This window comes from Betta splendens, chromosome 13 (genome assembly GCF_900634795.4).
Source record: "Betta splendens chromosome 13, fBetSpl5.4, whole genome shotgun sequence".
Lineage (NCBI taxonomy): Eukaryota > Metazoa > Chordata > Actinopteri > Anabantiformes > Osphronemidae > Betta > Betta splendens.
The window spans coordinates 2397682-2424733 of NC_040893.2; the positions used below are offsets into that span (position 1 = coordinate 2397682).

At 45.8% G+C, this 27052-nt stretch overlaps 2 protein-coding genes across 12 annotated transcripts in view; one reads left to right on the forward strand and one right to left on the reverse strand.

Annotated features, from left to right (window-relative positions):
• Positions 1-11397: 11397 nt before the first annotated feature.
• LOC129605017 (uncharacterized) lies at positions 11398-18710 on the reverse strand. 2 transcript variants are annotated; one of them, XM_055514056.1, is made up of 7 exons: positions 18565-18710; positions 17988-18087; positions 13244-13296; positions 13053-13166; positions 12927-12971; positions 12533-12841; positions 11398-12456 (listed from the first exon to the last, which is right to left on the reverse strand). In XM_055514056.1, the coding sequence occupies exons 2-7, from the start codon at positions 18026-18028 to the stop codon at positions 12305-12307; spliced, it is 714 nt and encodes a 237-aa protein (XP_055370031.1). In that variant the 5' UTR covers positions 18029-18087; positions 18565-18710; the 3' UTR covers positions 11398-12304. The 2 variants fall into 2 exon arrangements, with proteins under 2 accessions (XP_055370031.1, XP_055370032.1); XM_055514057.1 differs by having other exon boundaries at positions 17988-18686.
• Positions 18711-18759: 49 nt separating this feature from the next.
• The window catches only part of bcas3 (BCAS3 microtubule associated cell migration factor), a 286604-nt gene continuing 278311 nt past the window's right edge, over positions 18760-27052 (forward strand). For 9 of the 10 annotated variants that reach the window (XR_003787971.3, XM_029171342.2, XM_029171343.2 and 6 more), the window contains exons 1-5: positions 18760-18883; positions 20037-20149; positions 20466-20520; positions 21147-21222; positions 26019-26125. Coding sequence is in view for 9 of the 10 variants with exons in the window: in XM_029171342.2 (XP_029027175.1) it covers positions 20079-20149; positions 20466-20520; positions 21147-21222; positions 26019-26125 (309 nt within the window). In the remaining variant the exon portion in view is untranslated. Of the gene's footprint in view, positions 18884-20036; positions 20150-20465; positions 20521-21146; positions 21223-26018; positions 26126-27052 lie in introns of those variants that run through there. The other variant, XM_055514053.1, reaches the window with a different exon arrangement.

Sequence of the window (27052 nt, forward strand, 5' to 3'; positions counted from 1 at the left end):
ACGTCTCTGTTCCTGCCGCCAATCCAGCGGATCGTGTTCACGTTCCTGTCGCCGCTCCGGCGGTTCACGTTCCTGTCACCGCTCCGGCGGTTCACGTCTCCATTCCTGCCGCCGCTCCGGCGCCACCAACTCAAGCTCCAAACGCCGCCGCCTCTGTTCGCCACTCGGACCCAGCTACAGAGACCCAGCCCCCGAAAGCGCCTCAGACGATAGTCAGCCGCAGGCGCTCCAGACGACGTCGGCAAGGGCACGGTTCCGAGGTCCAGGGTCAGAGACCTCGGTCGCGGTGACTGAGCAGCTCTCCTCCCCGGCAGAGGATTCCCTTGGTTCCCCTACTGACTGTGTCATGTCGATTGCAGGCATCCCAGATAGCGTCGCACAGCAGATCCACCTCCACTGTTCTCCCCCGGTTGCGTTCCTCTTTGCCCACCTGATGGACACTACTGATTCGTCAGCAGACCAGGGCACAAGGGAGCAACTGTTTGAGGAGGCAGTAGCTCTTATTCTGAGGGAACCTTCCCTGCGTGAGGTCCTGCAACTCCCAGGCCTGCAGCCAGCAGCCACACCAGATCCTGCGTCTCAGGAACCTGAACCTCAACCAGAAACCTCCGGTTTGTGGACTCATAATGGACTCATGTTTGGCCCTCCTCCGGTCCTCCCTCCGCCCACCCTGCTTGTTTGCACTCACTAGTCCTCGGCCTCCTTCCTTTCGGCTAGCGTATAGTTTCAGGGTGCTGGATTTGGGGTAGAACCCTCCATGTGGTCTGTATCTCTTTCTTTGGCCACCTTATTATTCCCGCAGGGTATCTGATCACTGGCAGGGCGTAGCTGTTTATTGCCCGGCATTTGTTCTTGCCATTGAGCTGGCTTCTTAGGACTTGCCTTACTCGTTGGAGGTATTTGGCTGTTGCCGCATTCCTTGTTGCCTGTTCAAGGTTGCCGTTTGCCTGTGGTATTCCAAGGTACTTGTAATTATCCTCAATGTCTGATATTGTTCCTTCTGGGAGACCCCTTCTGTGTGGATTACCTTGTCTCTCTTTGTCACCATCCTCCCACATTTCTCGAGCTCGAATGACATCCCGATGTCCGAGCTGTAGATCCTGGTGGTGTGGATCAGTGAGTCGATGTCTCGCTCATTCTTGGTGTACAGCTTGATGTCATCCATATAGAGGAGGTGACTTATGGTGGCCCCGTTCCGGAGTCGGTATCCATAGCCAGCCTTGTTTATTATTTGGCTGAGGGGGTTCAGACCTATGCAGAACAGCAGTGGGGACAGTGCATCTCCTTGATATATGCCACATTTGATGGATACTTGGGCAAATGGCTTCCCATTGGCTTCAAGGGTGGTTCTCCACAACCTCATCGAGTTTGCAATGAAGGCCCTTAGAGTTCTGTTGATGTTGTACAGCTCCAAGCATTCAGTGATCCATGTGTGTGGCATTGAGTCATAGGCTTTCTTGTAGTCGATCCAGGCTGTGCACAATTTGGTGTGTCGCACTCTGCAGTCGTGGGCGACTGTTCTGTCAACGAGGAATTGGTGTTTGGCTCCTCTGGTATCCTTACCAATGCCCTTCTGTGCTTCACTCATGTATTGACCCACGTGCCCACTTATCTTAGCGGCAATGATGCCTGACATGAGCTTCCATGTTGTGGAGAGGCAGGTTATTGGCCGGTAGTTGGATGGGACTGTACCCTTTGAGGGATCCTTCATTATCAGGATTGTTCGCCCTTCGGTTAGCCATTCAGGGTGAGTCCCATCCCTTAGCAGCTGGTTCATTTGTGCTGCCAGGTGCTCATGGATTGCAGTGAGCTTCTTTAGCCAGTAGGCGTGGATCATGTCAGGGCCGGGTGCTTTTCAGTTTTTCATACCTGAGGATGTCTGCCACTGTGATAGTCACTGGATTCGGTTCAGGGAGGTTGCTGTGGTCTTCCCTCAGATCCATCAGCCACTGTGCATCACTGTTGTGTGACGCCTCCCTTTCCCATATACCTTTCCAGTACTGGTTAGTTTCCAGCCTTGGTGGGTCTGCTCTGCTGTTATTACTCTGCCATTAAGAGTACACTTTCGCAGGTTGTTTTGCGAACAGCCGATTTATTCGTCTGGCTTCGTTGTCTCGGGTGTATCTCTTTAGGTGGCTGGCCAAGGCTTGTAGCCTTTGCTTGGCAGTTTCAAGTGCTTCAGGTATGGTCATCTGGCTGTACCTCTTGGGCATCGGTCTTTTCATTGCACCTCTCTGGGCCTCTGTTATTTGGCTCACTTCCCTCTGTAATTTGGCTCACTTCACTCCCTCTGTCATTTGGCTCACTTCCCTCTGTCATTTGGCTCACTTCCCATGGTGAGTATTGTTTCTCATGGCTCCCATTGTCCGGTTTTGGCCTTGTTTCCAGTTTTATTTTGAAAAGACTTAGTTTGTCATGCAAGTTGTGGTTCCAGTTTTCGTTTCCTGTTTTGACTTCCGGTTTCTGTTCATCGTGTCAGTTTCCGCTTTACTCCCGGTCCTCATTACACACACCTGTCTCAGATCAGTAATCAGCCACCCGGATTTAAGCACCAGTAGTCACCACAGCTAGCCGCCAGATCGTCGTTTGTGTATGCCAGTCATCTCGTTCCCGCAATCCTCAGTTCAGCTCACCCCGTCATTGATCCCGTTCCGCATTCCTAACCGCCAACACCTGCCTAACCCGAATGGTATTCTAGCCTTGCTTACTTTGTTACTGAACCTTGCCTGTCTCTGGACCTGATTAAGCCTGCTCCTATTGTACCTGAATCCCGTTTCTTATCGTGTTTGACCTGGACTGTCTGCGACTACGATTACCGAAATGAACCCTGATTCTTTACCATCTACCTGGTGTCCTTACGCCGTGCATGTGTGTCCGATCTCAGCCGCACCCTGACACCCATGGTTGCTTTTATAGCCATCACCTCTAGGATCCCTGATCCTGAAGCGTATATCAGCTCATTGGTTTCTGTGATTGTTGTGGTAGGGATCGCTCTCAATGCTGCATTCACATCTTCCATGAGACTTTCTGATGGTACTTCACTTAGTCGTTGTAGTGGGGTTCGGGGTTGCCTGTTCAATCTCGCCATGATCTTATCTTTCAGGTCAGTCGCTGCCTCGCTCAGCGTGTCTGTGCTCATTAGGGCTTCATACCCAATTTCCAGTTGGGGAGATGGTGGCTGATGGCTGACCTGGCGTCCTGGCTCCCCCTTGCCTTAGCATTTGTGTTGTATCTCGTCAATCTCAAGTTGTGATAGCAGTTGGCATTTGTGGCTGTTGGAACACTGTGCTACTAGTTGCTTCGCCGTCAGCCTTGAAAGTGGGTTTCTCCAGAGATTATATAGCCCACTTTCGATCGACTCGGGTTTTGACAGCTCTAGGTCAAAGGTCACTTGATCTTTTCACCCGTGAACTTGCCATGTCAGAGTGCACTTGATCTTTAACCCCGAATGTCAGAGTGCACTTGATCTTTAACCCCGAGTGTCAAAGTGCACTTGATCTTTAACCCCGAAAGTCAAAGTGTACCTGTTCTTTGACCCCGTGTGTCAAAGTGTACCTGTTCTTTGACCCCGAGAGTCATAGGTCCGTTGATCTTCCATCCTCCACGTTAAAGGGGCGTTGTAATCATCAGAACGCAACTGTTGTGTGACAAGTCCTCTATCAGCCGCCTCCTCGAGCGTGCGGCTTTATAAAGACGTTGCAATGGGGGTTTTTGTAGTGATCAGAGACTGTCGTGTGTGGGAGAAAAACAGGAAAATGTCCGATTCTCCGGCGGTAGAGGATTCTGACAACATCATCAGCAGTGTGAACGTTGGGGTTGCAGTGGAGAATCGGTTTCAGCGCGGAGCTCCTAAGAAAACAAAGTTGCGGTTGTGCAGAGTGCAGAGAGCCCTCCCGCGTCTCTCAAGGGTGAACTTAAGCTAGCGTCGGGCTCTCTCGGCTATGTGTTATGCTACCCCACGGGGGAGTTGCATCTTTACCAGCTTAAAGCCGGAGATGTTTTCTCACCCGACACTGTAACGATGCCCGTCACTGCGAATGACTGGAGTGTTTTGCACGTCATAGTAGTGGGGTATCTGAGTGAGCTTTTTGAAAGATTGGACGAGGATGAATCTGGCGAGGAAGATGAGCCCGTTGAAAAGAGGATGCGAGCGGTGCTGGAGACCGAGGAGCAGAGTTTGAGCGACGCTATGGGAGTGTTCGACATGGAGGACCCCGACCCAAAAATACTAAAGTTTGTCTGGGAAACCAGTGGCTCCGCAAGCGACCATTGGTACTACAGAGTGAGCATACACGCGCCCGGAGGCCCCGACTGTCGGCTGCTCATAACCGGCTTCAGCTCCGAGTGTGGTGTTTTCCAGCAAATTATGAATGTATCCTGCAGAGAGTGGCAAAAGATATTTGATGAATGGGGAATCTCGATTGCGCAGTTGTTTGGAATGAGCCAGGATTATAAGGAGTTAATTGTAGTTAGAAAAGCCCTCTTCTCCTAGACACACCCACCCCTCCCCCTCTCATCTCCGGGGATAAATAGAGACCCTCTGCTCCAGTCCTCAGCAAGCAATCAACCAAGCAAGCAACCCGGCAAGCATGGCTTCTCTGCAACTCACGCCTCCACCTTCCCCGACCCAGTCGATGGATAGCGGCTGCTACGACGGGGATGACGATGGTGACAAAGCTTCCACATCAACGCTGATCAGCGACCGGCCCTCAATGGAACTGGGCTCGGACGGGTGCAGCGTTCATGACAGCGAGGAGGAGGAGATGGACGTGGGAGCCGCATCCCCTGGATCGATCACGTTGGTGCGGTGCGAGGCCCTCCATCCCGCCCCGGAGGAGGAGAGCGGGGATGAGCTGGACGGGCCTCTGCTGAGGCTCTTTTTGGACACTGTAAAGGCCATTGCGACGCGAGTTCTGTACATCGCAGTTCACGACTACAACGAGTTCATCTGCAACGGCTGCCAGACCTTGCATCCCAGCCAGCTGCAGCACACTTGCCTGTTTGGAGTACCCCCGTACTTTCTGGGAAGATATTATGAAGCTCTAAAGAAGAAGGTTCTGACCAGCAGCTTCGTCGCAGCAGCGAGTAGACTGCTTGAGAAATACAACATCCGTGTGTCGGAGAGAGAGAGTGCTACAGGCCGGGGAAAGTCGTTCTGCACAGCCTGAAAGATACAGAGAATGTCGTGGAGGTTCTGGGTGATATACAAGATGAACTGACGGAGGGGGCTATGTCAAAACATGAGCGACATGACCTGCAGGAGGCGGTGGATCTCTGGGAGGGGCGCATTTGTGATGATAGCCTGTAATTCTTTCTAGTGTCATTTATTCATCGTGTGTGTATACTCATTCTAATTTCATTTATTCATACTGCATCTACTTTTTGCCCATATCATTTTGCGTAGTCACATGTATTGTAATCACATTGTATGCATTTATCCATTTTTGTATAAGCGATGTAACATTTATTCTTTTTAAAAAAAAATAAAAGCTGGTGAATTTGTAAAAAAGACTACTCATTACTGAAGCGACCGAATAACCTTATAACAACGTTAAAAGCGTGCTGGCTGTTCAGAGCAGAGGTTTTTGGCCTTCTAAACTTAAAAAAAGCTGATGAAGAAAATTTATTACAACCCTTCTCATCCGTGCAGTTATGGCGGTGTGGCTCCTTTACATTTAGAAAGAGATTCTGGCAAGTATGGATCGCATCAAAGAGTTTTTAGCCAAACAAGACGCGTACACGCTGCATAAGCCTGTAAGGATTATTTCCCCCGAAATAGGGTGTTTGTGCCCAGACCTCTGAACCAATTTCAAGCCGATCTCTGCGACATGCAGGCCCTAGCGCCGCACAACGGCGGTTATAAATTTCTGCTGACCGTTATTGACGTATTTTCTAAAAAAGCGTACGTTAGGCCTGTTAAGAATAAGGGTGCAAAAGAGGTGGCGACCGCTTTTGAGTCCGTTCTCGCCGAGATTGGAATCCCTAAACGTGTTCAGACGGATCAGGGAAAGAGTTTTACAACAAGCTATTTAAGGCTCTGATGAAAAAACATGAAATCACGCATTTCAGCACATCCAGCGAGGTCAAAGCGTCGGTTCGTGAAGCGCTACAATAAAACCGTAAAATATAAACTGTACCGCTACTTTACGGGTAAAAACACCCTGAGGTATGTGGAGGTTTTGCAGAAGATTGTCAAAAGCTACAATAACGCGTATCACTCCAGTATTAAAATGAAGCCCGTTCAGGTGACGTCTGAAAATGCTTTAGAGGTATTTCAGAATCTGTACGGCTCCTTTCCTTTGAGACACGAGAAGGCCTTAAAGATGAATTTTAAAGTCTGTGATATTGTGCGCATATCGAAGCTGAGAGGCGTTTTTGACAAGAAATATAATATATATATATATATAGGATGGTTTTTACATCACCCTGCCGTCCAACGCAGGACGTGCCCTCTGTATTTCGCGCCGATCTAGCGCAGCATATAGATTTAAAAGGAGCTTGGGAAGTTGACAGACCTGTCATACATGCATACATGGTCGACAATACCTCACGGCCGCGCCTATTTTAACTGGATGGATACGGCCCCGCTTGAACCCTCAGAGAACCCGGAGCACCCCGCCACCGATGCCGAGGCAGACCACGAGGTGAATCGAGGGTTTTTTGGATACGGGTCCTACGTTAGAGAGAGTCTTATGAGGAAGCTAAACAACAGGTTTAAAAGGCTTAAAATGGACGTCGATCTAGGGTATGAAACACACACGCATTACTTTGCATGGAACGGCAGTGGGCGCTATAAACTCCAGTTTCCTGAGCCTGTGTGCTACGCGCTGGGTGTGGAGAAGGACGCGTGGATTTCTACGGGGCCTGGAGTCCAGCTGTCGCCGCATCCCGCTGATTTAAAGTGCGGATTTTACCATTTATACTGTTATTCGGATATAGTGAGGCATCAGGTGGTTGGTGACTCGTTCGCTCCTCTCCTGCGCTGCGTGACGGTCGAGGGTCAATACGGAGACGTCATCACAAAGACGTTCAACCCTCCGCACTACCTGCCGCTGTCCAAGCATCATATAGAGAACGTCCACGTGGAAATAAAAAAAAATTAAAACAATCCCGTCAAATTTGCGTACGGCAAGACGATACTCACGCTGCACTTTAGGCCCGTAAAAACATGATGCGCCGGAGTTATAACGCGGACCCGTATAGATTTGTCAGCTATTATGACGATCAGGTGGGGTCCGGCCTTTCAGGCTTTGCCGGAGCCCCCGCGCAGTACGGTAGAGGCATAGGCTCAATGTTTTCCAAACTGTTTCGTTTTGTAATGCCACTGGTAAAAAGTGGATTTAGAGTGGCCAAGCCCCATCTAGCAACGACCGCTAAAAACATAGCCTCCGACGTCGTGCGGAAGGCTGTAGGGAGGTTCACCGGCGGCCGGTCTGAAGAGCCGCAGGAGGGCTCCGGTATTATGGTTTTAGCCCGTAGAGCCAGGAAACGCCCCCCGGGGCAGCGTTTACCGAGAGTCTCCAAAAGAAGACCCGCTACTAATAAAAAATCAGTCATCCCGGGCGGTCGTAAAAAGCGGAGGTCTGCTCTGTTACACGAGAAGTCGTCGGAATGCGTCATGTCAGAGCTGGATTTGTTTTCTTGTCCGTTTTCACAACTGAGCATAGAGGACAAACAATATGTGGCTATTTCTCCAATCTCCTCCATCACCGACGGCGGTCCTATTGAATTTTATGTAGCGGCGGAGGGGGAGCGTTACCTGGATCTGAACGACATGCTGCTGTTTTTAAGGCTGAAAATTACAAACGCGGACGGAACCGATTTAGCAGCGGGCGCTGATGTAGGCATCATCAACTACTCTCTGAATACAATATTTAGCCAATGCGACGTGACTCTGGGGGATCGGCTGATCTCCCAGTCAAGCGCCACTCACGCTTACAGATCCCTGATTGAGGCTTTGCTGATTTACTGTCCAGAATCTCTGAAAAGTCAGTTCAGCGCCGGCCTGTTTTATCAGGACACGGCAGGTGCCATGGACTCTCACGTGGTGAATAACGGGCCAAACAGCGGCTTTGTTGTGAGGGCCAGGTTCAGCGCTCAGTCAAACGAATTCCATCTCCTGAGCCCGCTACACGCGGACATCTTTTTCTGCGAGAGGCTGCTCTTAAATTCTGTCGATTTAAGAGTTAAACTCACAAGAGCCAGCAACGCCTTTTGCCTGATGCAGGCTGCAAACGCCGATTTTCTTTGTGCTGGGCGCCTCTCTGGCGCCCAGCACAAAGAAAGTGACCGTGTCCCCCGCCGTGCGCATAGGACACTCATTCGCACTGACCAAGGGCAACACTTTGTACCCGCTCTGGCGCGTCAATGTTAAAACATTTTTTATTCCGGTCAATTCCAGAATATGCACGCAGGAAAATCTTTTTCTGGGCACTCTACCGAAATATGTGGTTATAGGGCTGGTTAACCATGAGGCTTTTACGGGGCGGAGTACTATGAACCCTTTCAGGTTTATTCACGCCAACCTGGAGTTTTTAGCCTTATGCAGAGACAGCAGACAGATTCCGGGAAAAGCGCTACAGCCTGATTTTGAGCACGGCTTCTCTATTAGAGAGTATTACAGTGTAATCACCGCTACCGGGCGGCACCTGAAAGACCAGCCTCTGTGTTTTAATAGAAGAGATTATGAGCAAGGTTATATGCTTTACGCGTTCAACGTGGCCCCGGAGGAGGAGGGCGGAGCTCTGCCTCCGGTCAAGACAGGCACCTTGCGCCTGGAGATGCACTTTAGAACGGCTCTAGCGCAGACGACTACGCTAGTGGTCTACGCCTGCTACGATTCCATTCTCGAGATTGATTCAAAAAGGAACATTTTAGTCAATTATTATTAGAGGGTATGAACAGCGTTCAACTGGAAAACATTATGCGGCCCCTACTGGGCGATGTGTTCCAAGGAGTGTGGGCCTCTGACGAGCTGTCGCTGCAGGTGTTTACGGGACCCTCCTATATTATAGTGAACACCCACCCGCGGCACCTGCCCGGAGAGCACTGGCTCGCGCTGATTCTTGAAGAGAGCGAAGATGCCGCGTTCTTTGACAGCTACGGGCTAGCGCCGGACTGCCCCTACTACCCTCAAACTATTTTACAATTTCTGGAGAAGGACTCTAAAGCCGTTTATTATCACAATAGACAGCTGCAGCACCCGTTATCCGTCGTCTGTGGGGAGCACTGTGCGTACTTTCTGTTCCACAGAGCCAGAGGCTTATCCTATCAAAATGTATTGAGTTTGTACGGGGATAACGCGTCCGAGAATGACTCTATGGTCGCTGATTTTGTGAAAGCCTACCAAAAGTGTGTAAAATCCTGCATGCGGGCCTGCTCTTTAAAAATGTTTTCGAAATGTTACCTTAGTCTATAGTTGTTTTTCTCTTGCCATGTGTTTTTTTTTCTTTTCTTTTTTCATATAATAAAAGTAAATAATACTCTGAGATGAAAAAATGCGGTTCAATAAAAATCCTTTATTTAAACTTAAACAGCGTTTAACAAATTAAGCCATTTAGGCGATAACAAAGTCGTCCTCAGCTTCTTTTTCTTCTGTCGGCCCCCCAGTGGAATATCGGGCGGTGAGACGCTCTTTACGCTAGAGAGCGGGACGCCCCCGCGCTTATACTCGTGCAGGAGCTCCTTGGCGTGTTTGTTAGGAACGCTGGATAGCGGTATGTTTATTCTGGACAGAGTTTGCAGAAAAGAGTCCCACCCCGCCGGTTTGTCAGAACCTTTGTGCGTGGAGCTTACCAAAATACCCTTTTGAAAAACATTTTGAGTTAAAAACATGACGGACATGTTTCGATGATGTCTGTATTGGGTAAAGATTTTAACCACTTCAGGGTGCTCCAGAGCTTGAAACAACACATCGTCCAAAATGATTAAATGACTCTGCCCTCGCGGAAACAGCGTCTCGTCGTTGAAAGAATCAGGCAGTCCTTCCACAAATTTTATTCCTTTATTCATCCTCCGCAATTCGTCGTACATGGGTTGAAAAGACGTATATATCCACATAATGTTATCAGGCACATTATCGGTTGTTTACAATTCTCCAAAACTTTTCACAAAAAACGTTTTACCAGTCAAGAGTCAGAGTCAAAATTGATGCTCTTACAACACTCTGTCGTCTGTGTGATGTCCTTGACCTTAACTGTCACTCTGCCTCCTCGCGTCTGATACCCGTAGCTTTTAGGTCCTGCGGAGACAAATTCTTTAATAGAGTCAGACTTTAGCTCATCCGTCAAATCGCCCAGGTAATTACCCAGCGGGAGCTCGGCCGGGTTTTGAGCAGTAGATTACGCTATCGGTGTCATAATACAGAACGCGTCTCTCAAGCCGCTCCAGGCAGCTGTACAATTTCAGCCGGGCGTAACAGGTGGTCAAAGCGGCGACAAATACGTTGTCTGACCGATTGGGACGAGCTACGACCCGCTCGCTGCTGCAATGTTGAATCAACGCCACCCTGTTGTTAGAAAAGTAAAATACTTTACCTCCCTGTCTCCTGAAAACAGCAGCCTGAAAAAATATTCGGGCCTTTCCACTATTTCCATCTGAACCAAATTACACCTCTGACTCAGCTTCCCCCAGAAACTGTTTAGGCATAGTTTTGCTACTTGTCTTTTAGCCGGGTTTAACACAATATTTGCCGGATCCAGGACGATCCCCTGATTTTTGGCATAGTCATCGACGTATTTTTGCCTGCTCTCCGCATCTGTAGCATCCGCAGGATAGCCGCTGGCTTCCTGCTTCCCCTTGAGAAAGGTTGAGATGTATTCTTTAAAGAGAGAGGTACTCTGCTCTATGAAATGCCACACTTCTATGACCTCTGCTACTCTGTAACCCTTCTCCAGCGCTTTCAGAATCTCGGGGGAAGGCCAGACTCAGAGCGCGCTCCGCGTCGCTGAGGTCACAGGGGCCGTCCTGACGGTTCAGCTCAGCACAACTTCTGCATAGAGTAAACACTAGGCGCCCTTTGCCGGATCTGTAAGGAAGCACAGGGAAAAACAAGCCGCGGGGAGGATACAAGGTCGCCTAAATGAGCCCGAAATAAGATTCCAGAGGCTGGAAATCTCTGAATATAATCTCCGGGTGTCCCAGAGGATAAGGACACGTGTAGTTGACGTAAGGATACAGGGATGTAAAATCAACGTATCTCACAACCTCATCTTCTCCCGCAGAGTATCTCAACGTCACGGGGCATGTGCGCCCCCCGTACAGAGCATCGCATGGGGCTAGAGGCTCAGGGGCCTTGAATGCTTTTTGGAACGCTTTCACACCCTGGTGCGACTTTTTCAGCAGATCCCAGTTGTGCTCCTTCATGGTAATCACACGGAGCCCGTACTCTGACCTCAACTCTGTCAATCTCTCCTGCGTCTCAACGTGCATTCTTTTAAAAGTTTTCCTCGTTAAGGCGTGAACGCAGCTGCCTGTGAAACACTCCAAGCAGCCGTGGTAGAAGCAGCCCAGAAAATCATACGCCACCTTCACCCCACCTGACTCACAATAGCCGTCCACCCGCAAGCGTCCAAAGCTCCGTTCACCTCCGTTTAGAGCGTGCTGGATAAACACTCCGTCTCTGAACATCACCCATTCTAACCACTGCACACAGACGTTTGAGAAGCGCTTGCAGCTATACTTGTAGCCGTACGGACAGGGAATGGCGAAAGTGTTTTCTTTAAGAAAACATGTTCTGAAAACAAACATACACGCGGAGGCGATGGTTGCTTCCCTTGTTTCAAGTTATTGAAACTGTTTCTGGCTACAATCCTGGTTTCATCGGAGAGCCTGCTTCCCCTCTGCGCGGCGTCGTGTGTCGGGGGGTGCTTCCGGGTTGCCGTCTCTGCTCGGAGGAGCTCCTTCCATAGCATCGTCATTGTCTCCTTACTCGGGTGCGCCCTCCTCTGACGGGAGTTCATTACTTCTCTGGCTGGGATTTTGCAGTCTTTCAATGAAGCGGTTTACAGACTGTTCTAATCGATCAAAATCAGAAACATACTCATCACCCCCACTAGGAAAGTCATAGTCGCGATTCGGGAAGTAGACCGGAGACACACTTCCGACTCTCGCCACCAAATCATTGACCAATTCATCCAACTGATCAAAATGCTCGGTGGTTATGTTCACACACCGAAACCCTCTTTGGCCATTGGATATCAAAGTTAACACATCTTCTAATTCGGCTTGTGAATCATTGAGATCAGAGTTTTCATCGGTCATCTTGTTGTTTAATATTCAAATGAGTGACATTCCAGCACAGTTTTCACATCAGCGTGCGGAGCAAATCATTCATAATCAGACTCCTCTCAATAACATTCCAGACGACGCTCTCAAATCTGTGCTCAACGGCCCTATTGAAGAGCAGCCTCGATCCTCGGAACCGCCTCCTCCCTCGTAGTCCTGGACGAGCGGAATCTGATTGAAAACAGTCTCGAGTTAGTCACAGGCCATAGAAATAACCCTCTTTAAAAAAAAAAAAAAAGAAACTTACCGGAACGACCCCTTGGAGGAGGAGTCCCCGGACAACGCACGGGGGTTCGCCTCGCCTGTTCCGGGATGCACTGCTCAGCTAGAAGCACAGGGGCCCCGCTCTCGGAAGTTGAAGGCTCCACGCTCGGCTGTCTGGACAACATGTGCTCCAGCTCGCCGATTAGACACTCCTCTTCGGGGCTCCGCGGTTCTCGCTGTTGTTGTTCCTGGGTGTTCTCCGGGGTGGGTGGCGGCATATTGACGACACACTCGCCAGCAGGAAATATCTCTCCGGGGTCCGGTGACACCTCCAGAAACGCGTTGTCTGATACTGCGTGAATAAAAGGGAGAGTTTATTTCAACAGAACCGGTGGAATAAAAACGATATAACCATGCTTCACAATATCCGTACTCACCGTCGAGACTGTGATCAGTCCGTGGCGGCTGATGGATCTCAGCGTCTTTTTTCATAAAAAAAAAAAAACAGCTGTTATGGTCAGCACGCTCAAATGTTGATCGGCTCATATTATGTAATAACTGACCGACGAATCTAAGGGCCTCTCCAGTCGGGAAGGCGTTGAATGCTTGTTGAGCCGCCTGGTGCCTATACTGCAGTTGGAATTGTTGGCTCTGGCGACGCTGTAGCGCAAGGCAATCTGCCATAAAAAGAAAACTGTTTCAAAGGGTTCTACAGTCTAATAATGGTTGATTTTGCAAAAGAGGTCATACTTACGGAGTCTAGCGCTCTCTGGCAGACGAGCCCGCGGGCGGCGTGAGATGCAGGAGCTGACGCGGACGAAATTTGTTAGCGCATATTTTCAGGAGAATCATAGAAATGAGATTGGCCGGAGCTTTACATCGAATCATACCGCTGCATCAACGTCCGACAAAGATCTAGCGTGAAGGCATGGGTTAGGGTTGATTCTGACACTTCAACTCCGCCTATATTTATACCAGGTTTCTCCATAAAAGTCACCCAGAAACTGATCAAATGGTTTTACAACACCTCGACCCCCCTCCTGCTAAGGCCCTATCCCGCCACTTTTTATATTGAGGATTCCTCAGGATAATCCTGCGATGTTAAAACGGTAATTCGTATCATCGTCATCATATTATGTTATAGATTAGCCTATTGTATTGCCTAGTGTGTGACTCTTGAATGACCCCTGGGGACACGCTCACACCTCTTGTTTCGCATAAGAAAAGAACATAGTATTACAACATAATATTTCCAAGGAGGGCTCCTCCGAACACTCCTGCGGTGTAACGGGTTAAAGCGGTATTTTGTATAATCATGTTTCGATTGATATTATAACGCATGGTTTTTTAACCGTTTTTTAACCGTCCCGGCGCCTGGTGGAATCGCCTTATTGCACCGGGGGTGAAGATGTTTACATTCTCACTCCTGCATGCTATCAGAAGGGATGGGACACCAAGTTTCAAAGACGTGATGCATTAGCTTTATGACTTTAGGGGTTGTGGGATCAGATAAAAGCAGACGCGGACCATAAATAATCGGACGGTCAAACACAACATTAAATGTCGGCGCTTAATGTGCGACAGAACCTTAAGGGGGGTGGGGGGTGGGTGTTTGATTTTTTCCCCCCTATTACAGCGTGTGTGTGTGTGTGTGTGTGTGTGTGTGTGTGTGTGTGTGTGTGTGTGTGTGTGTGTGTGTGTGTGTGTGTGTGTGTGTGTGTACATGTTGCAGATGTTGTTGTTGTACAACAGCAGCGCACTCTAATACTACATATGCAAGGTCCCTGTTTCAAAATCTGTTCTTTCTAAAACAACGCAGGCCCACTTGATGCCTAGTCAGGTTTATGACTTTGAGTCTGTTGAGGGATCATATAGGAAAGAGCCAGAGACCGGGGGTAAAAGGCAGACGCGGACCATAAACAATTGGTCAGTCAAACATAACATTAAATGCAGGCGCTTAATGTGCGACAGAATCTTAAGGGGGGTGAGAGGTTGTTTGTTGAGTCGAGTTGAGTTGAATGATTTTTTCCCCCCTATTACAGCGCGTGTGTGTGTTGCATTGCAAACATGTTGCAGATGTTGTTGTTGTACACCAGCAGCACACTCTAATGCTGCATATGCAAGATCCCTGTTTCAAAATCTGCTCTTTCTAAAAAAACACAGGCCCACTTGACGCCTAATCAGGTTTATGACTTTGAGTCTGTTGAGGGATCATATACTGTAGGAAAGATCCAGAGACCGCGGGGGTAAAAGGCAGACGCGGACCATAAACACTGACTTGGTCAGTCAAACACAATATTAAATGTCGGCGCTTAATGTGCGACCGAACCTTAAGGGGGTGAGAGTTTGTTTGTTGAGTTGAGTTGAGTTCAATGAGAATGATTTTTTCCCCCTATTACAGCTGTGTGTGTGTGTGTGTGTGTGTGTGTGTGTGTGTGTGTGTGTGTGTGTGTGTGTGTGTGTGTGTGTGTGTGTGTGTGTGTGCGTGTGTGTGTGTGCCAAAAATGCCGTATGACTGCAGACCAAGAGGACTCCTTTGACCAACAACACAGAGGACTATCAACGATGCAAGGGTATATGCTTTGCAAGTTGCAGATGTTGTTTTTGTACACCAGCAGCACACTCTAATACTACAAATGCAATTGTTTCAAAATCTGCTCTTTCTAAAACGACACAGGGCCGACTTGACGCATAAATCCAGACGGGGGGAAGGAGGACTGTAAAAGGATACTAGGCCACCGCAGGCCTGTGAACTCAGATACACACGCAGAGGAATGCGAGACCCCAGTGATACAGAGAGCACAGCCTAAAGAAGGATACACAGAAAGCACCGGTGGCTCATATATATAAAATATCTGCAGACATAACGGCGTTCTGATGATCACATCGCCCTTTAACACGGTGGATCAAAGTTCGGCGGACCTTTGACTCTCGGGGTCAGAGAACAGGTACACTTTGACACACGGGGTCAAAGAACAGGTACACTTTGACTTTCGGGGTTAAAGATCAAGTGCACTTTGACACTCGGGGTTAAAGATCAAGTGCACTCTGACATTCGGGGTTAAAGATCAAGTGCACTCTGACATGGCAAGTTCAACGGTGAAAATATCAAGTGACCTTTGACCTAGAGCTGTCAAAACCCGAGTTGATCGAAAGTGGGCTATATAATCTCTTTCTCCATTCCCATTCGCCGCACATTCTTTGCATGTAACCCCTCTGACTAGGGTTACTTGAGTAGTAGCATTCCAACAGAGCCTTGTTCTCACATTTTAGCCATTTCTTTCTTGTTCCAGTAGCCCACTTCTCGCCAAGGTGCTCTGGATCCCCAACACCTGACGCAGACCTTGTTAGAACGGAGCCGGTATCTCATCTCTGAGTAATACTCAGTAATTGACCCTAACTCTACAGGTCAGATACTAAAGCTCCACCTTTTGGTTTTACCCTGGAATTACGTCTTCGGTGCTAAAATGGGGGTGGCCTCATTAACATTTCCCCAGACAGACCAAGGAGGGGGGCTGCTGACAGTCGGCTCATGAGGGTGTGATAAGTGTGTGATCAGCGTCAGAAAGGGCACTGACAGTCGACTGAAATCAGCGAAAACGAACCGCTCCATCTGTACCTGATGAGTTGAATGTATAGCTGATCAGATCTGCAAAGAAGTTGCAGAGCTGAATGTGCACAACTAAAACAAAAGCATTTTGATTTCAATAAAAACTATAAAATATTTTACACATGACTACAGTCCTGTTAATCCTTGTTCTGAATTTTGTTGAAAGACTTGTTCCAGTCAGGTTTTAAACCTGAACCCTATTTTATTAAACAAAGACTTGAATGTTGCAACATTTTCGAAGGTGTAAACCTTAGCAAATGAAAATATTTTAATACAAAATCATGCATCAATCATTACAATTTTAATTTCAACATTGTGTTTGTAGTGTTATAGTTAAAGTTAGGATTCAAAAAATCTTATAACTTTGGTGAAATTAATTTAGCCTTTCTTTCATTTATGGTTGTAATCTGTTCTTTTTGGGGTTTTTTGCGTGGCCCACCATGAGTGAGGAGAGTCTGTGTGGGAGTGACCCTCATCGAGCAGTGACTTGTTGGGTGTTTGAAAAAATAATTGTGAGTTGTGTTTTACTAAGTGAGTATCCCACGAGAGGCTGTCTCTCTTGTCTGTTTATCTGGACAGACCAATCTTAAATTCTGCAGTTGAATGAGACAAACACCAACAATTAAGTGTAGGAATGAACTGTACAGTCACTTAATTGATCTAACTTAACTCTTGTTCCAATCAGTCCAGAAGGACTGTTTCAGTCCTGGTTGTTGCTGCAATGTAGGTAATGCAAACTTATGTGAATATAATATATTCACTTGTGTGAATTTAAACACAAAGTCATGCATCAATTATTTTTTACTGTATAAGCAAAATGACAAAGCTGAAGAGCATTCTGTGATTAAAAAAACTATTTAAATAAATTTTGATAATAATGACATACTTTAAAATATTGTAATTACATTAAATTTGCATATATGGTTGAATGCTGTAATGTTGAATTAATTCCTTAAAAACACCCCCTCAACTATATGAAAGACCAGGTAGTTTAAAAAAGCTTAATGTCTACAACTGCTTTTATGGGGAATCAACAGTGCAATGAACTCATCACTTGTGTTGACTTGTAAGTCAAAGTGCTACTGAGCTCAATCCCTTATCTGCTCATGCTGCGCCATTGTCATGGAGACGGTGCTCCACAGGCAGGAACCTCCACTGATCCGCACAAAGAGCTGCAGTGAGGCTGATTTTCATCCCAGCTTAACAGGCTTGTTACACCAAAACCATAAAGGTTATCACAAAAATAACTTGACAAGTTAAAGAGAAAAGTTCTGGCGTAAGAAAGCACCTCTCCACACTCTAGCTGTGGCATCACCAACTCAATCAGACGCAAAACACACTAGTGGAAAAGCTGAAAATTCCTCAAAAACCACCCTATGCTTAAACTGCTATAACTCAGAATCTGTTAAAGATATTAATTAATAGTTGAATAGTTGAAGATTGTTTTGTAGTTTAAATGGTGTCTGTAGCTTAAAGTGTGTTGAAGTAGTTAAAGGCTGAAAGTAGAAAAACCTGAAGAGGATTTGAAAAGCTTTTTCTATTCATTTCAATGGGAAAAATTGAGTGAAAAAACCTTAATGCTGGAAGCACATGATTTGAAAAACAATACAGTGAATGCTTTGCAGCACTGTGATAATAAAGAGCGAAGATCTCAGTAGTGTGAGAGCTGTTGCCAGCTCTCTCACTAATAAAGATTAGAAAAACAATACAGTGAATGCTTTGCAGCAAAGCACAAGGCAACCATATGATGAACAACAAGTCTAGGCACAGCACTATCATGTTAGTAGCACAGCAAACAACAGCAGCCACCACAAATGGTCATACATGCACATGGGTTTATGTGTGTTGCTCAAGTATGACACCAAGTGGAAGAGGCAAAGCATGGTACCTGGGCCTTGAGGGGAGCAGCAGCAGCCATGTAGAGATCATAAGGTACGTACAGAGAGAGCAAGACAGGAAACCCTCCACACTCACACATGACCGCTGCACTGCGGGGACAAGGCGGAGCACTCATTTTGCATAATCACACATTTTCTATTGTCCTTCCCTTAAGCTTATTCACACCGATACTTTAGTGACACATTTATACTCAATATAAAGTAACTTTAACTTAGAAAGGAAGGCACATGAGAGTATTCAGACAAACACAAATCAATTAGGACTGTTAAACTCACCTAATGACACTAAATGTGTCATTCATTTCTAATAATGTATCACTACTATTACTACTACTAATACGACTACTAATGCTAATATTTAATGATTCTAAATCACACAAATTAAAATGTGTCTGCTGTATTTTTAGACTGAGTATATGATCACTGTTGTTTAGGGTGGTAAAGCAGCAAAGTTGCTAGATAGTAGCCTGTTCCATATCATTTACAACTTATCTACTGTACTTGTGTTATGAATTAAGGCAACTTCTCCTTACCACATGTCATGATCATGTATTATCCCTTACTTACCATTAGTGGTTCAGTTAAAGTACTAAACAAACTGAAAACAACAACTTATGCTTAAATGCAGACCGTTAACCGCTTTTGTAAGACATCGGTATATCTGCTGTATATCCTTTAAAGCATTGTCGTCAATAGACGACGCAGCCCTTAGTCCCGCCTTACTCGTATCTGATTGGCCCGACGGAAGCATATCTGTGCTGTTATTGGCTTCCAAATGCACCACAGAGTTCCGCAAGTCCAGTCTGACGGTGTTTTGACGTTGGTGCAACTGAGCTCTTCAGTACATCACACAAGTCCACAACCGAGGGAACTGTTCAACATCTCGGTTTGTACCTACAGTCGTTAAAAATCATGTAGGGCACACGTAGCCCCTTCTTCTATCTCTCAGAGGTTTTAGCTCTACAAAGGGGGCTTTAACCGCTATTGCTAACTAGCAGCCTTAGCTACTGGCTTCTCGTCAAACTGTAGCTTTAGCATTGTGTTGACCTGACAGTATCATTACTACGGCTCCGCTGTTAATCAGTGGTGAAAATGAGGATAAAATAGTGGCTTCTCTGTCCAGTCTGTTAACTGCATGGAAACAACCCATAGCGTATCCTGCTTATGACATCCTTCATGACCAGCGTCAGTATGGTTGTAGTGAGATAGTAGCCCGTGCTTAGTGTTGACCGTTAGTGGACCTGCAAAGGTACAAGCATCACAGTGAAACCCCAGTACGTCAACCCGAGTACTGGTCGGTTCTGTTCGCTAAAGCGTTTAAGATACAGGTTGACCAAACGTTGACCTCAGACATTTTTTTAATTTTTGTCTGACTTATTGTCGGAAAGTTTGTTTGGAGGCCAGGCGTGTAGAGTTGCATCACTATGTTAGGTATGTGTCCTGCTATTTGGTTGGAATTGGTCGCAAAGTTATGTGTATAAGTTAAAACGCATACAGTGATGTAGATTGGGAGTTCGACCTTTGGTCACAGTCAGTTCAATACAGCACATAGTCCATTGACGTTTCAGCAAGACTTAAATTGTTTACCAATAAAACATTTATGTCTTTTTATGTATCTAAACATTAACAGTCAATACTGTGTCACTACTTAAAGTGTTTCCTAACGATTTGTCTAAGTGACAGCAATAATAGGAATTGTGTGTACTGGTGTCATTTACACTAGACTTGGCTGTGATGTTCTAACAACCTAAAATCAGTTCTATGACAGGAGAACTGCTTTTTTATACTACGCTGACTATGCTGTTTTAATTGCAATTTTCCATTTTAACCCACCTTTTACTACATTACAATGTCGGTCTATTATTTTGAAAAGTACTGTGTGAAGGTGCTGTTTTTGTTTGTTATCTACAGGATCTGAATATGTTGATTTAGGATGCACACGAAAGAAAAAGAACAGGTTTTTGGGGCGAGTTATTAGAGCTCTTGCCTTAGTTTGACTGGTGTTCATAATGTTGAAATGTTTCTTTATACTCCTACAGAACAGGACAGTATAGCTGAAAAAAATAAAAAGCCAGTGGACAATGGCTTCTGATTCTCCACGAAGACCAAGTCGATGTGCTGGAGGGGTTCTGGTGCGAGCACAGGCTGTTACGTAAGAACAGAATTCTAAAAATCATGACATTTCATACATATATATTCAATAGATGTCTTTACTCTGTGCCAAGAATAAGGACTGCCTGATTAGTGTGATATTACTGTATATATTTCCACTCTCATCTTGAGTTACACTTGAGTTTTGCCTCTAACATTTGTATTTATTATTTGAAAGTAATACAAAGCTGTACACCTTTATTTATAGATATCAAAGTTACTGTAAACAAATATAGATAGTTTGATGTACTGTAAAACTATGAGATGTCCCCAAATGTGTTGTTGTGAGTGATGACATGAGCCCTCTGCTGTCACAGGGAGCAGTCTTACATGGAGAGTGTGGTGACCTTTCTGCAGGATGTGGTTCCACAGGTATTTTTATCCCATAATTTATTTTTATTATATTGCATTTATTTATAGGGAGATCAAAGGTCACTGTTCTTTCAAGGTAAAACAGTAAGATGTAAAGTTGCATAAACATAGTATTACAGTGATGAATGTATGTAGCCAGTTTCCATAAAACATAGGATTCAGTGTGAAAATGTATTTTAATGCATCAAGCATTTATTAATTCATTTCAAACCCATGTTTACGTGTAACTGTAGGAGGGATTGTTGTTGTGGAACCAGTCCACAACAACAATAAGAGGTGTCAATGTTATGGCTTCTCTGTATACTATACATTATTGTAGAACTAATGCTATTACACCATCCCAGACGCTGGCATTTAAATTGTGTGCTCATATATGGTCAGGTGAACCAAGCAACCACAGCAATCTCAAAACCCGACTTTCACCTGAGACTCTGCTGAAAAAGAATGTGCTCAGAAGCCCATTCCTTTCTAATGGCTCTTTGCTATGTGTTCTGATACGTGTTGATCATCACCAACTGTCCACCAAAACATAAAAAGGCATTAATCTTAGGTCTGATCAGTGTAAGACTTAATGAAAGTCGCTTTGGGAAAGTTAACCCCTTTTCTTGCGGTGTTTTGAAATACAGGCATATACTGGAGCTCCACCCACTGATGAAAAAGAGAAAGTCATCTGGGTACGGTTTGAGAAAGCTGACATCAATGGTAAGTCTATGTCACCAGCTGTACTGTCTTTTGTTAATAGGCTAGACTTTTTCTTTGCTGATTTGGTTGTGTGTCAGTTGAAGTCCCTCTTTAATAAAGGCTGATCTTTAATAAAGAATGTAATTTAGAGTCTTATCTTTCATTAAGTTAATATCAGTTAATATGTGGTCACTGATGCAATATTTGTTTAGCCCTCAGAAAATTATAAATTATATGTTGAAGCGGAGTTTTGTTATACCTTTAGGGCTGCAACTATTAATTATTTTGATAATCAATTAATCTGTGGATTATTTTTCGATTAATCGGGAAAAAAACTTTTGGTTTTGACTCTTTTGAATAATGAATAATATAATATCCAAAATATAAATAAACAAAGCAGGCATAGAGTTTTTTTCCAACGTGAAGATCTGCAGCAGCTCCAGTCAACCGGCTGTGGGAGAAAACCTACAAAGACATGGGAGAACATTTAAAGTCCACAGAGACTCCTGGGCTCCTTCTGGCTCTGAGGCAACAGTGACAACCACTAAAAACCATGTCGTCATAATTTAATGCTGCTGTTAGATTTAGTGTCTGCGCTGTGGTGACGCTGTTCATCACTATGTAGCGATGATGCGCAGCCATCTGACGCTTGCGGCAGAACAGATTAAGTGACAAAGTAACTTTTAACACAGCAACACTTAATGAAGAGGCTTCACGTGATGGATAAACAGCGTTTGTTGCCGCTGCTACATCCGGGACACTAGTGTTTCATTCTTATGTTCTCCAGTGCCGCTGTAGTGTTTACAAACCACCAGCTGAACTTTGTATTACTTGCAGGTTAATGATGTTTTGTTTGATATTTAATGCTCATATGAAGAAATTAGGCATAGCCTTTATCTTGCTACCGCTTGGCTGCAGCTGCGTTATTCTGCTGTTGCGCTGCGCAGTCAAATGAGCAGACCGACTAATCGATAACGGCAAATCGTAAGCCGTATATAACTTTAAATATATATATATATATATATATATATATATATATATATATATATATATATGCTGTTCCTAGGACTGCACTTTTCTGGACTGAGATTTCGGATGTTTTTCCAGGGATCTGTTTTAGCCACTCCTCCAGTTTGGGGGTCACTGCCCCAAGTGCTCCGATCACCACAGGCACCACTGTGGCCTTCACCTTCCAAGCCTTCTCCAGTTCTTCTCTGAGCCCTTGGTATTTCTCTAGTTCCTATTGTTCCTTTTTCCTGATGTTGCCATCGCTTGGTATTGCCACATCCACCACTACGGCTCTCCTCTTTGTCCACCACCACAATGTCTGGTTGGTTCGCCATTACCATTCTGTCAGTCTGGATCTGGAAGTCCCACAGGATCTTGGCCGCTCGTTCTCTACCACCTTGGGAGGTGTTTCCCACTTTGATCTTGGGGTTTCCAGTCCATACTCCGCGCAGATTTTCCTGTATACTATTCCAGCCACTTGGTTATGGCGTTCCATGTATGCTTTCCCTGCCAGCATCTTACACCCTGCAGTTATGTGCTGGATCTCTTTGCACAGTCTACACCTTGGGTCTTGTCTGGTGTGGTAGATCTGGGCTTCTATGGCTCTGGTGCTCAGGGCCTGCTCCTGTGCAGCAAGGATGAGTGCCTCTGTGCTGTCCTCAGCCCGGCCCTTTCAAGCCATTGGTAGGATTTGTTGAGATCAGACACTTCAGTTATGTTCCGGTGGTACATCCCGTGTAAGGGCTTGTCCTCCCATGATGGTCCCGCTTCCAGCATCTTATCCTCTGTTCTCCACTGCCTGAGACATTCACTCAGCACGTCATCGGTCGGAGCCTTATCTTTGATGTACTTATGGATCTTGGATGTTTCATCCCGGATAGTGGCTCTCACGCTCACTAGTCCTCGGCCTCCTTCCTTGCGGCTAGCGTACAGTCTCAGGGTGCTGGATTTGGGGTGGAACACTCCATGCATGGTGAGGAGCTTTTATGTCTTAACATCTGTGGTCTGTATCTCTTCCTTTGGCCACCTTATTATTCCCGCAGGGTATCTGATCACTGGCAGGGCGTAGCTGTTTATTGCCCGGGATTTGTTCTTGCCATTGAGCTGGCTTCTTAGGACTTGCCTTACTCGTTGGAGGTATTTGGCTGTTGCCGCATTCCTTGTTGCCTGTTCAAGGTTGCCGTTTGCCTGTGGTATTCCAAGGTACTTGTAATAGTCCTCAATGTCTGCTATTGTTCCTTCTGGGAGTGAGACCCCTTCTGTGTGGATTACCTTGCCTCTCTTTGTCACCATCCTCCCACATTTCTCGAGCCCAAATGACATCCCGATGTCTGAGCTGTAGATCCTGGTGGTGTGGATCAGCGAGTCGTTGTCTCGCTCATTCTTAGCGTACAGCTTGATGTCATCCATGTAGAGGAGGTGACATATGGTGGCCCCGTTCCGGAGTCGGTATCCATAGCCAGTGTTGTTTATTATTTGGCTGAGGGGGTTCAGACCTATGCAGAACAGCAGTGGGGACAGTGCATCTCCTTGGTATATGCCACATTTGATGGATACTTGGGCAAGTGGCTTCCCATTGGCTTCAAGGGTGGTTCGAGTTTGCAATGAAGGCCCTTAGAGTTCTGTTGATGTTGTACAGCTCCAAGCATTCATTGATCCATGTGTGTGGCATTGAGTCATAGGCTTTCTTGTAGTCGATCCAGGCTGTGCACAGGTTGGTGTGTCGCACTCTGCAGTCTTGGGCAACTGTTCTGTCTACCAGGAGTTGGTGTTTGGCTCCTCTGGAGTCCTTACCAATGCCCTTCTGTGCTTCACTCATGTATTGACCCATGTGCCCACTTATCTTAGTGGCGATGATGCCTGACATGAGCTTCCATGTTGTGGAGAGGCAGGTTATTGGCCGGTAGTTGGATGGGACTGCACCCTTTGAGGGATCCTTCATTATCAGGATCGTTCGCCCTTCGGTTAGCCATTCAGGGTGAGTCCCATCCCTTAGCAGCTGGTTCATTTGTGCTGCCAGGCGCTCATGGATTGCAGTGAGCTTCTTTAGCTAGTAGGCGTGGATCATGTCAGGGCCAGGTGCTGTCCAGTTTTTCATACCTGAGACTCTTTGTTGGATGTCTGCCACTGTGATAGTCACTGGATTCTGTTCAGGGAGGTTGCTGTAGTTTTCCCTCAGATCCACCAGCCACTGTGCATCGCTGTTGTGTGACGCCTCCCTCTCCCATATACCTTTCCAGTACTGTTCAGTTTCCAGCCTTGGTGGGTCTGCTCTGCTGTTATTACCCTGCCATTGAGAGTACACTTTCGCAGGTTGTGTTGCGAGCAGCGGGTTTATCCGTCTGGCTTCGTTGTCTCTGGTGTATCTCTTTAGGCGGCTGGCCAAGGCTTGTAGCCTTTGCTTGGCAGTTTCGAGTGTTTCAGGTATGGTCATCTAGCTGTACCTCTTAGGCATCGGTCTTTTCATTGCACCTCTCTGGGCCTCTGTCATTTGGCTCACTTCCCTCCGAGCTGCCTTGATTTTTGCCTCCAACCTTTGTTTCCATGGTGTATTGTTTCTCATGGCTCCCATGGTTGCTCTTATAGCCAAGCACCTCTAGGATCACTGATGCTGAAGCGTATATCAGCTCATTGGTTTCTGTGATTGTTGTGGTAGGGATCGCTCTCAATGCTGCATTCACATCTTCCATGAGACTTTCTGATGGTACTTCACTTAGCCGTTGTAGTTGGCTTCGGGGTTGCCTGTTCAATCTCGCCATGATCTTATCTTTCAGGTCAGTCGCTGCCTCGCTTAGCGTATCTGTGCTCATTCGTACCCAATTTCCGGTTGGGGAGATGGTGAAACCTCCCCTTTGACCTGGCGTCCTGGCTCCCTGTTGCTGTAGCATTTGTGTTGTATCTCGTCAATCTCAAGTTGTGATAGCAGTTTCCGTTTGTGGATGTTGGAACACTTAGCTACTAGTTGCTTCGCCGTCAGTCTTGAATGTGGGTTTTTCTGTTCCCATTCACCGCACATTCTTTGCATGTAACCCCTCTGACTAGGGTTACTTGAGTAGTAGCATTCCAACAGAGCCTTGTTCTCTCATCTTAGCCATTTCTTTCTTGTTCCAGTAGCCCACTTCTCGCCAAGGTGCTCTGGTTCCCCAACACCTGACGCAGACCTTGTTAGACCGGAGCCTAACAAGTATTACTCATCTCTGAGTAATACTCAGTAATTGACCCTAACTCTACAGGTCAGATACTAAAGCTCCACCTCTTGGTTTTACCCTGGAATTGCGTCTTCGGTGCTAAAACGGGGGTGGCCTCATTAACATTTTTAACAGTTTCCCCAGACAGATCAAGGAGGGGGGCTGCTGACAGTCGGCTCATGAGGGTGTGATAAGTGTATGTATATATATATATATATATATATATATATATATATATATATATATATACAATATATATATATCTGCCTGCTTTATATTAAACGGTTTGCTGATTTTGATCTATTTGCAACATTCATAGGCTTCCAGGAAATGTTCTGAAATTAATATATAGAGCATTGCCTCAAGGCAATTGAAATCATATTAATAATAAAACTAATCCATGCAATAACAAAATGGACAAAAAAGTATTTATGTAATTAACTAAATAGTAATTCAGATAAAACTAAATAGAAATCATACAAGATCAGATTTTGTAGTAGATATAGATCATATAAAATTGTACTGTGTATAATATAGTGACAAGTTGTAAGTGATATGTTTTCTTCTCAGTGAAAATATTTGTCTTTTAATTAAATGTGACGTCTCACTATTTTTGTCCAGACACTGCACGTAACCCAGAGTTTCTAGACCTGCATAGTGGAGCTTCTGAACCTTCCCTCTGCCTCATGATTGGTTACAGTGATGGCATGCAGATCTGGAGTGTATCTGTAAGTCATTGGCCAGTATAATACTGGTCCTATTTAATTTTTTTTAATATATATCTTTTGTATGTTTTTATGTAGAATTACGTTCTCTCTCTCTCTCTCTCTCTCTCTCTCTCTCTCTCTCTCTCTCTCTCTCTCTCGCTGTAATTTCTATAATTTTTGTAGTAAAACAGGTCTTTAAGTTTTCAGCCTCTGTTCTACTTAGTATCTTTGTGTGAACCACAGAGACTACGGAGACAATTGTCTTAACAGATTTAAAGTAAAACTTCACCGATTTTCAATGAGGGTTGATCAAAACAATGTCGGGTAGTATTTAAGAATGAAGGGACACTCTGGTTCCTCCAAAATTTATATGCAGAGAAGTTATCAGTCATTCCTCATCTGCACAGACTGGCGGATTATTTGCTATGGGCTCACAGACTACAACTTGTGAAGCTGAGCGAAACTGCTCAGTCCGCCATTATTTTCCTTACATACGCTTACAGCACTAATATTCAATGGCTGGAGGTCCTGCTGTAGATTATTTAGAAGACAATGAATACTTCAGCACGCACAGTCTGATATTCATTGTTAGTTGTTTGAGCCAGAGTACAATGCAGACGAGTTACGCCGTCTGGAGGAGGACGAGGCTGCCTGTGAGGAACCGGCACCCAGAGCAGAGAGCTGGCGTCTGGCAGAGATGCATCATGTCTTTGCGCTGAAAGAAACACAACTGAATCTAACTGCCAAACGTTCAGACATTGCTTTACATTTTTAACAAACGGTTATATAAATAAGCGTGTTTGAATAAAGACATAGTTTCTAAGTAGTTTAACAGCTTTTTATTTCAAATCAAATCAGACAGTTGTTAGAAAGCCACAGATTCTTCATTTAGCCAAACCCCTCTTCTTTTCTTCATCTGCTTAGTGGCTGGCAAAGCAAGACTGTTGT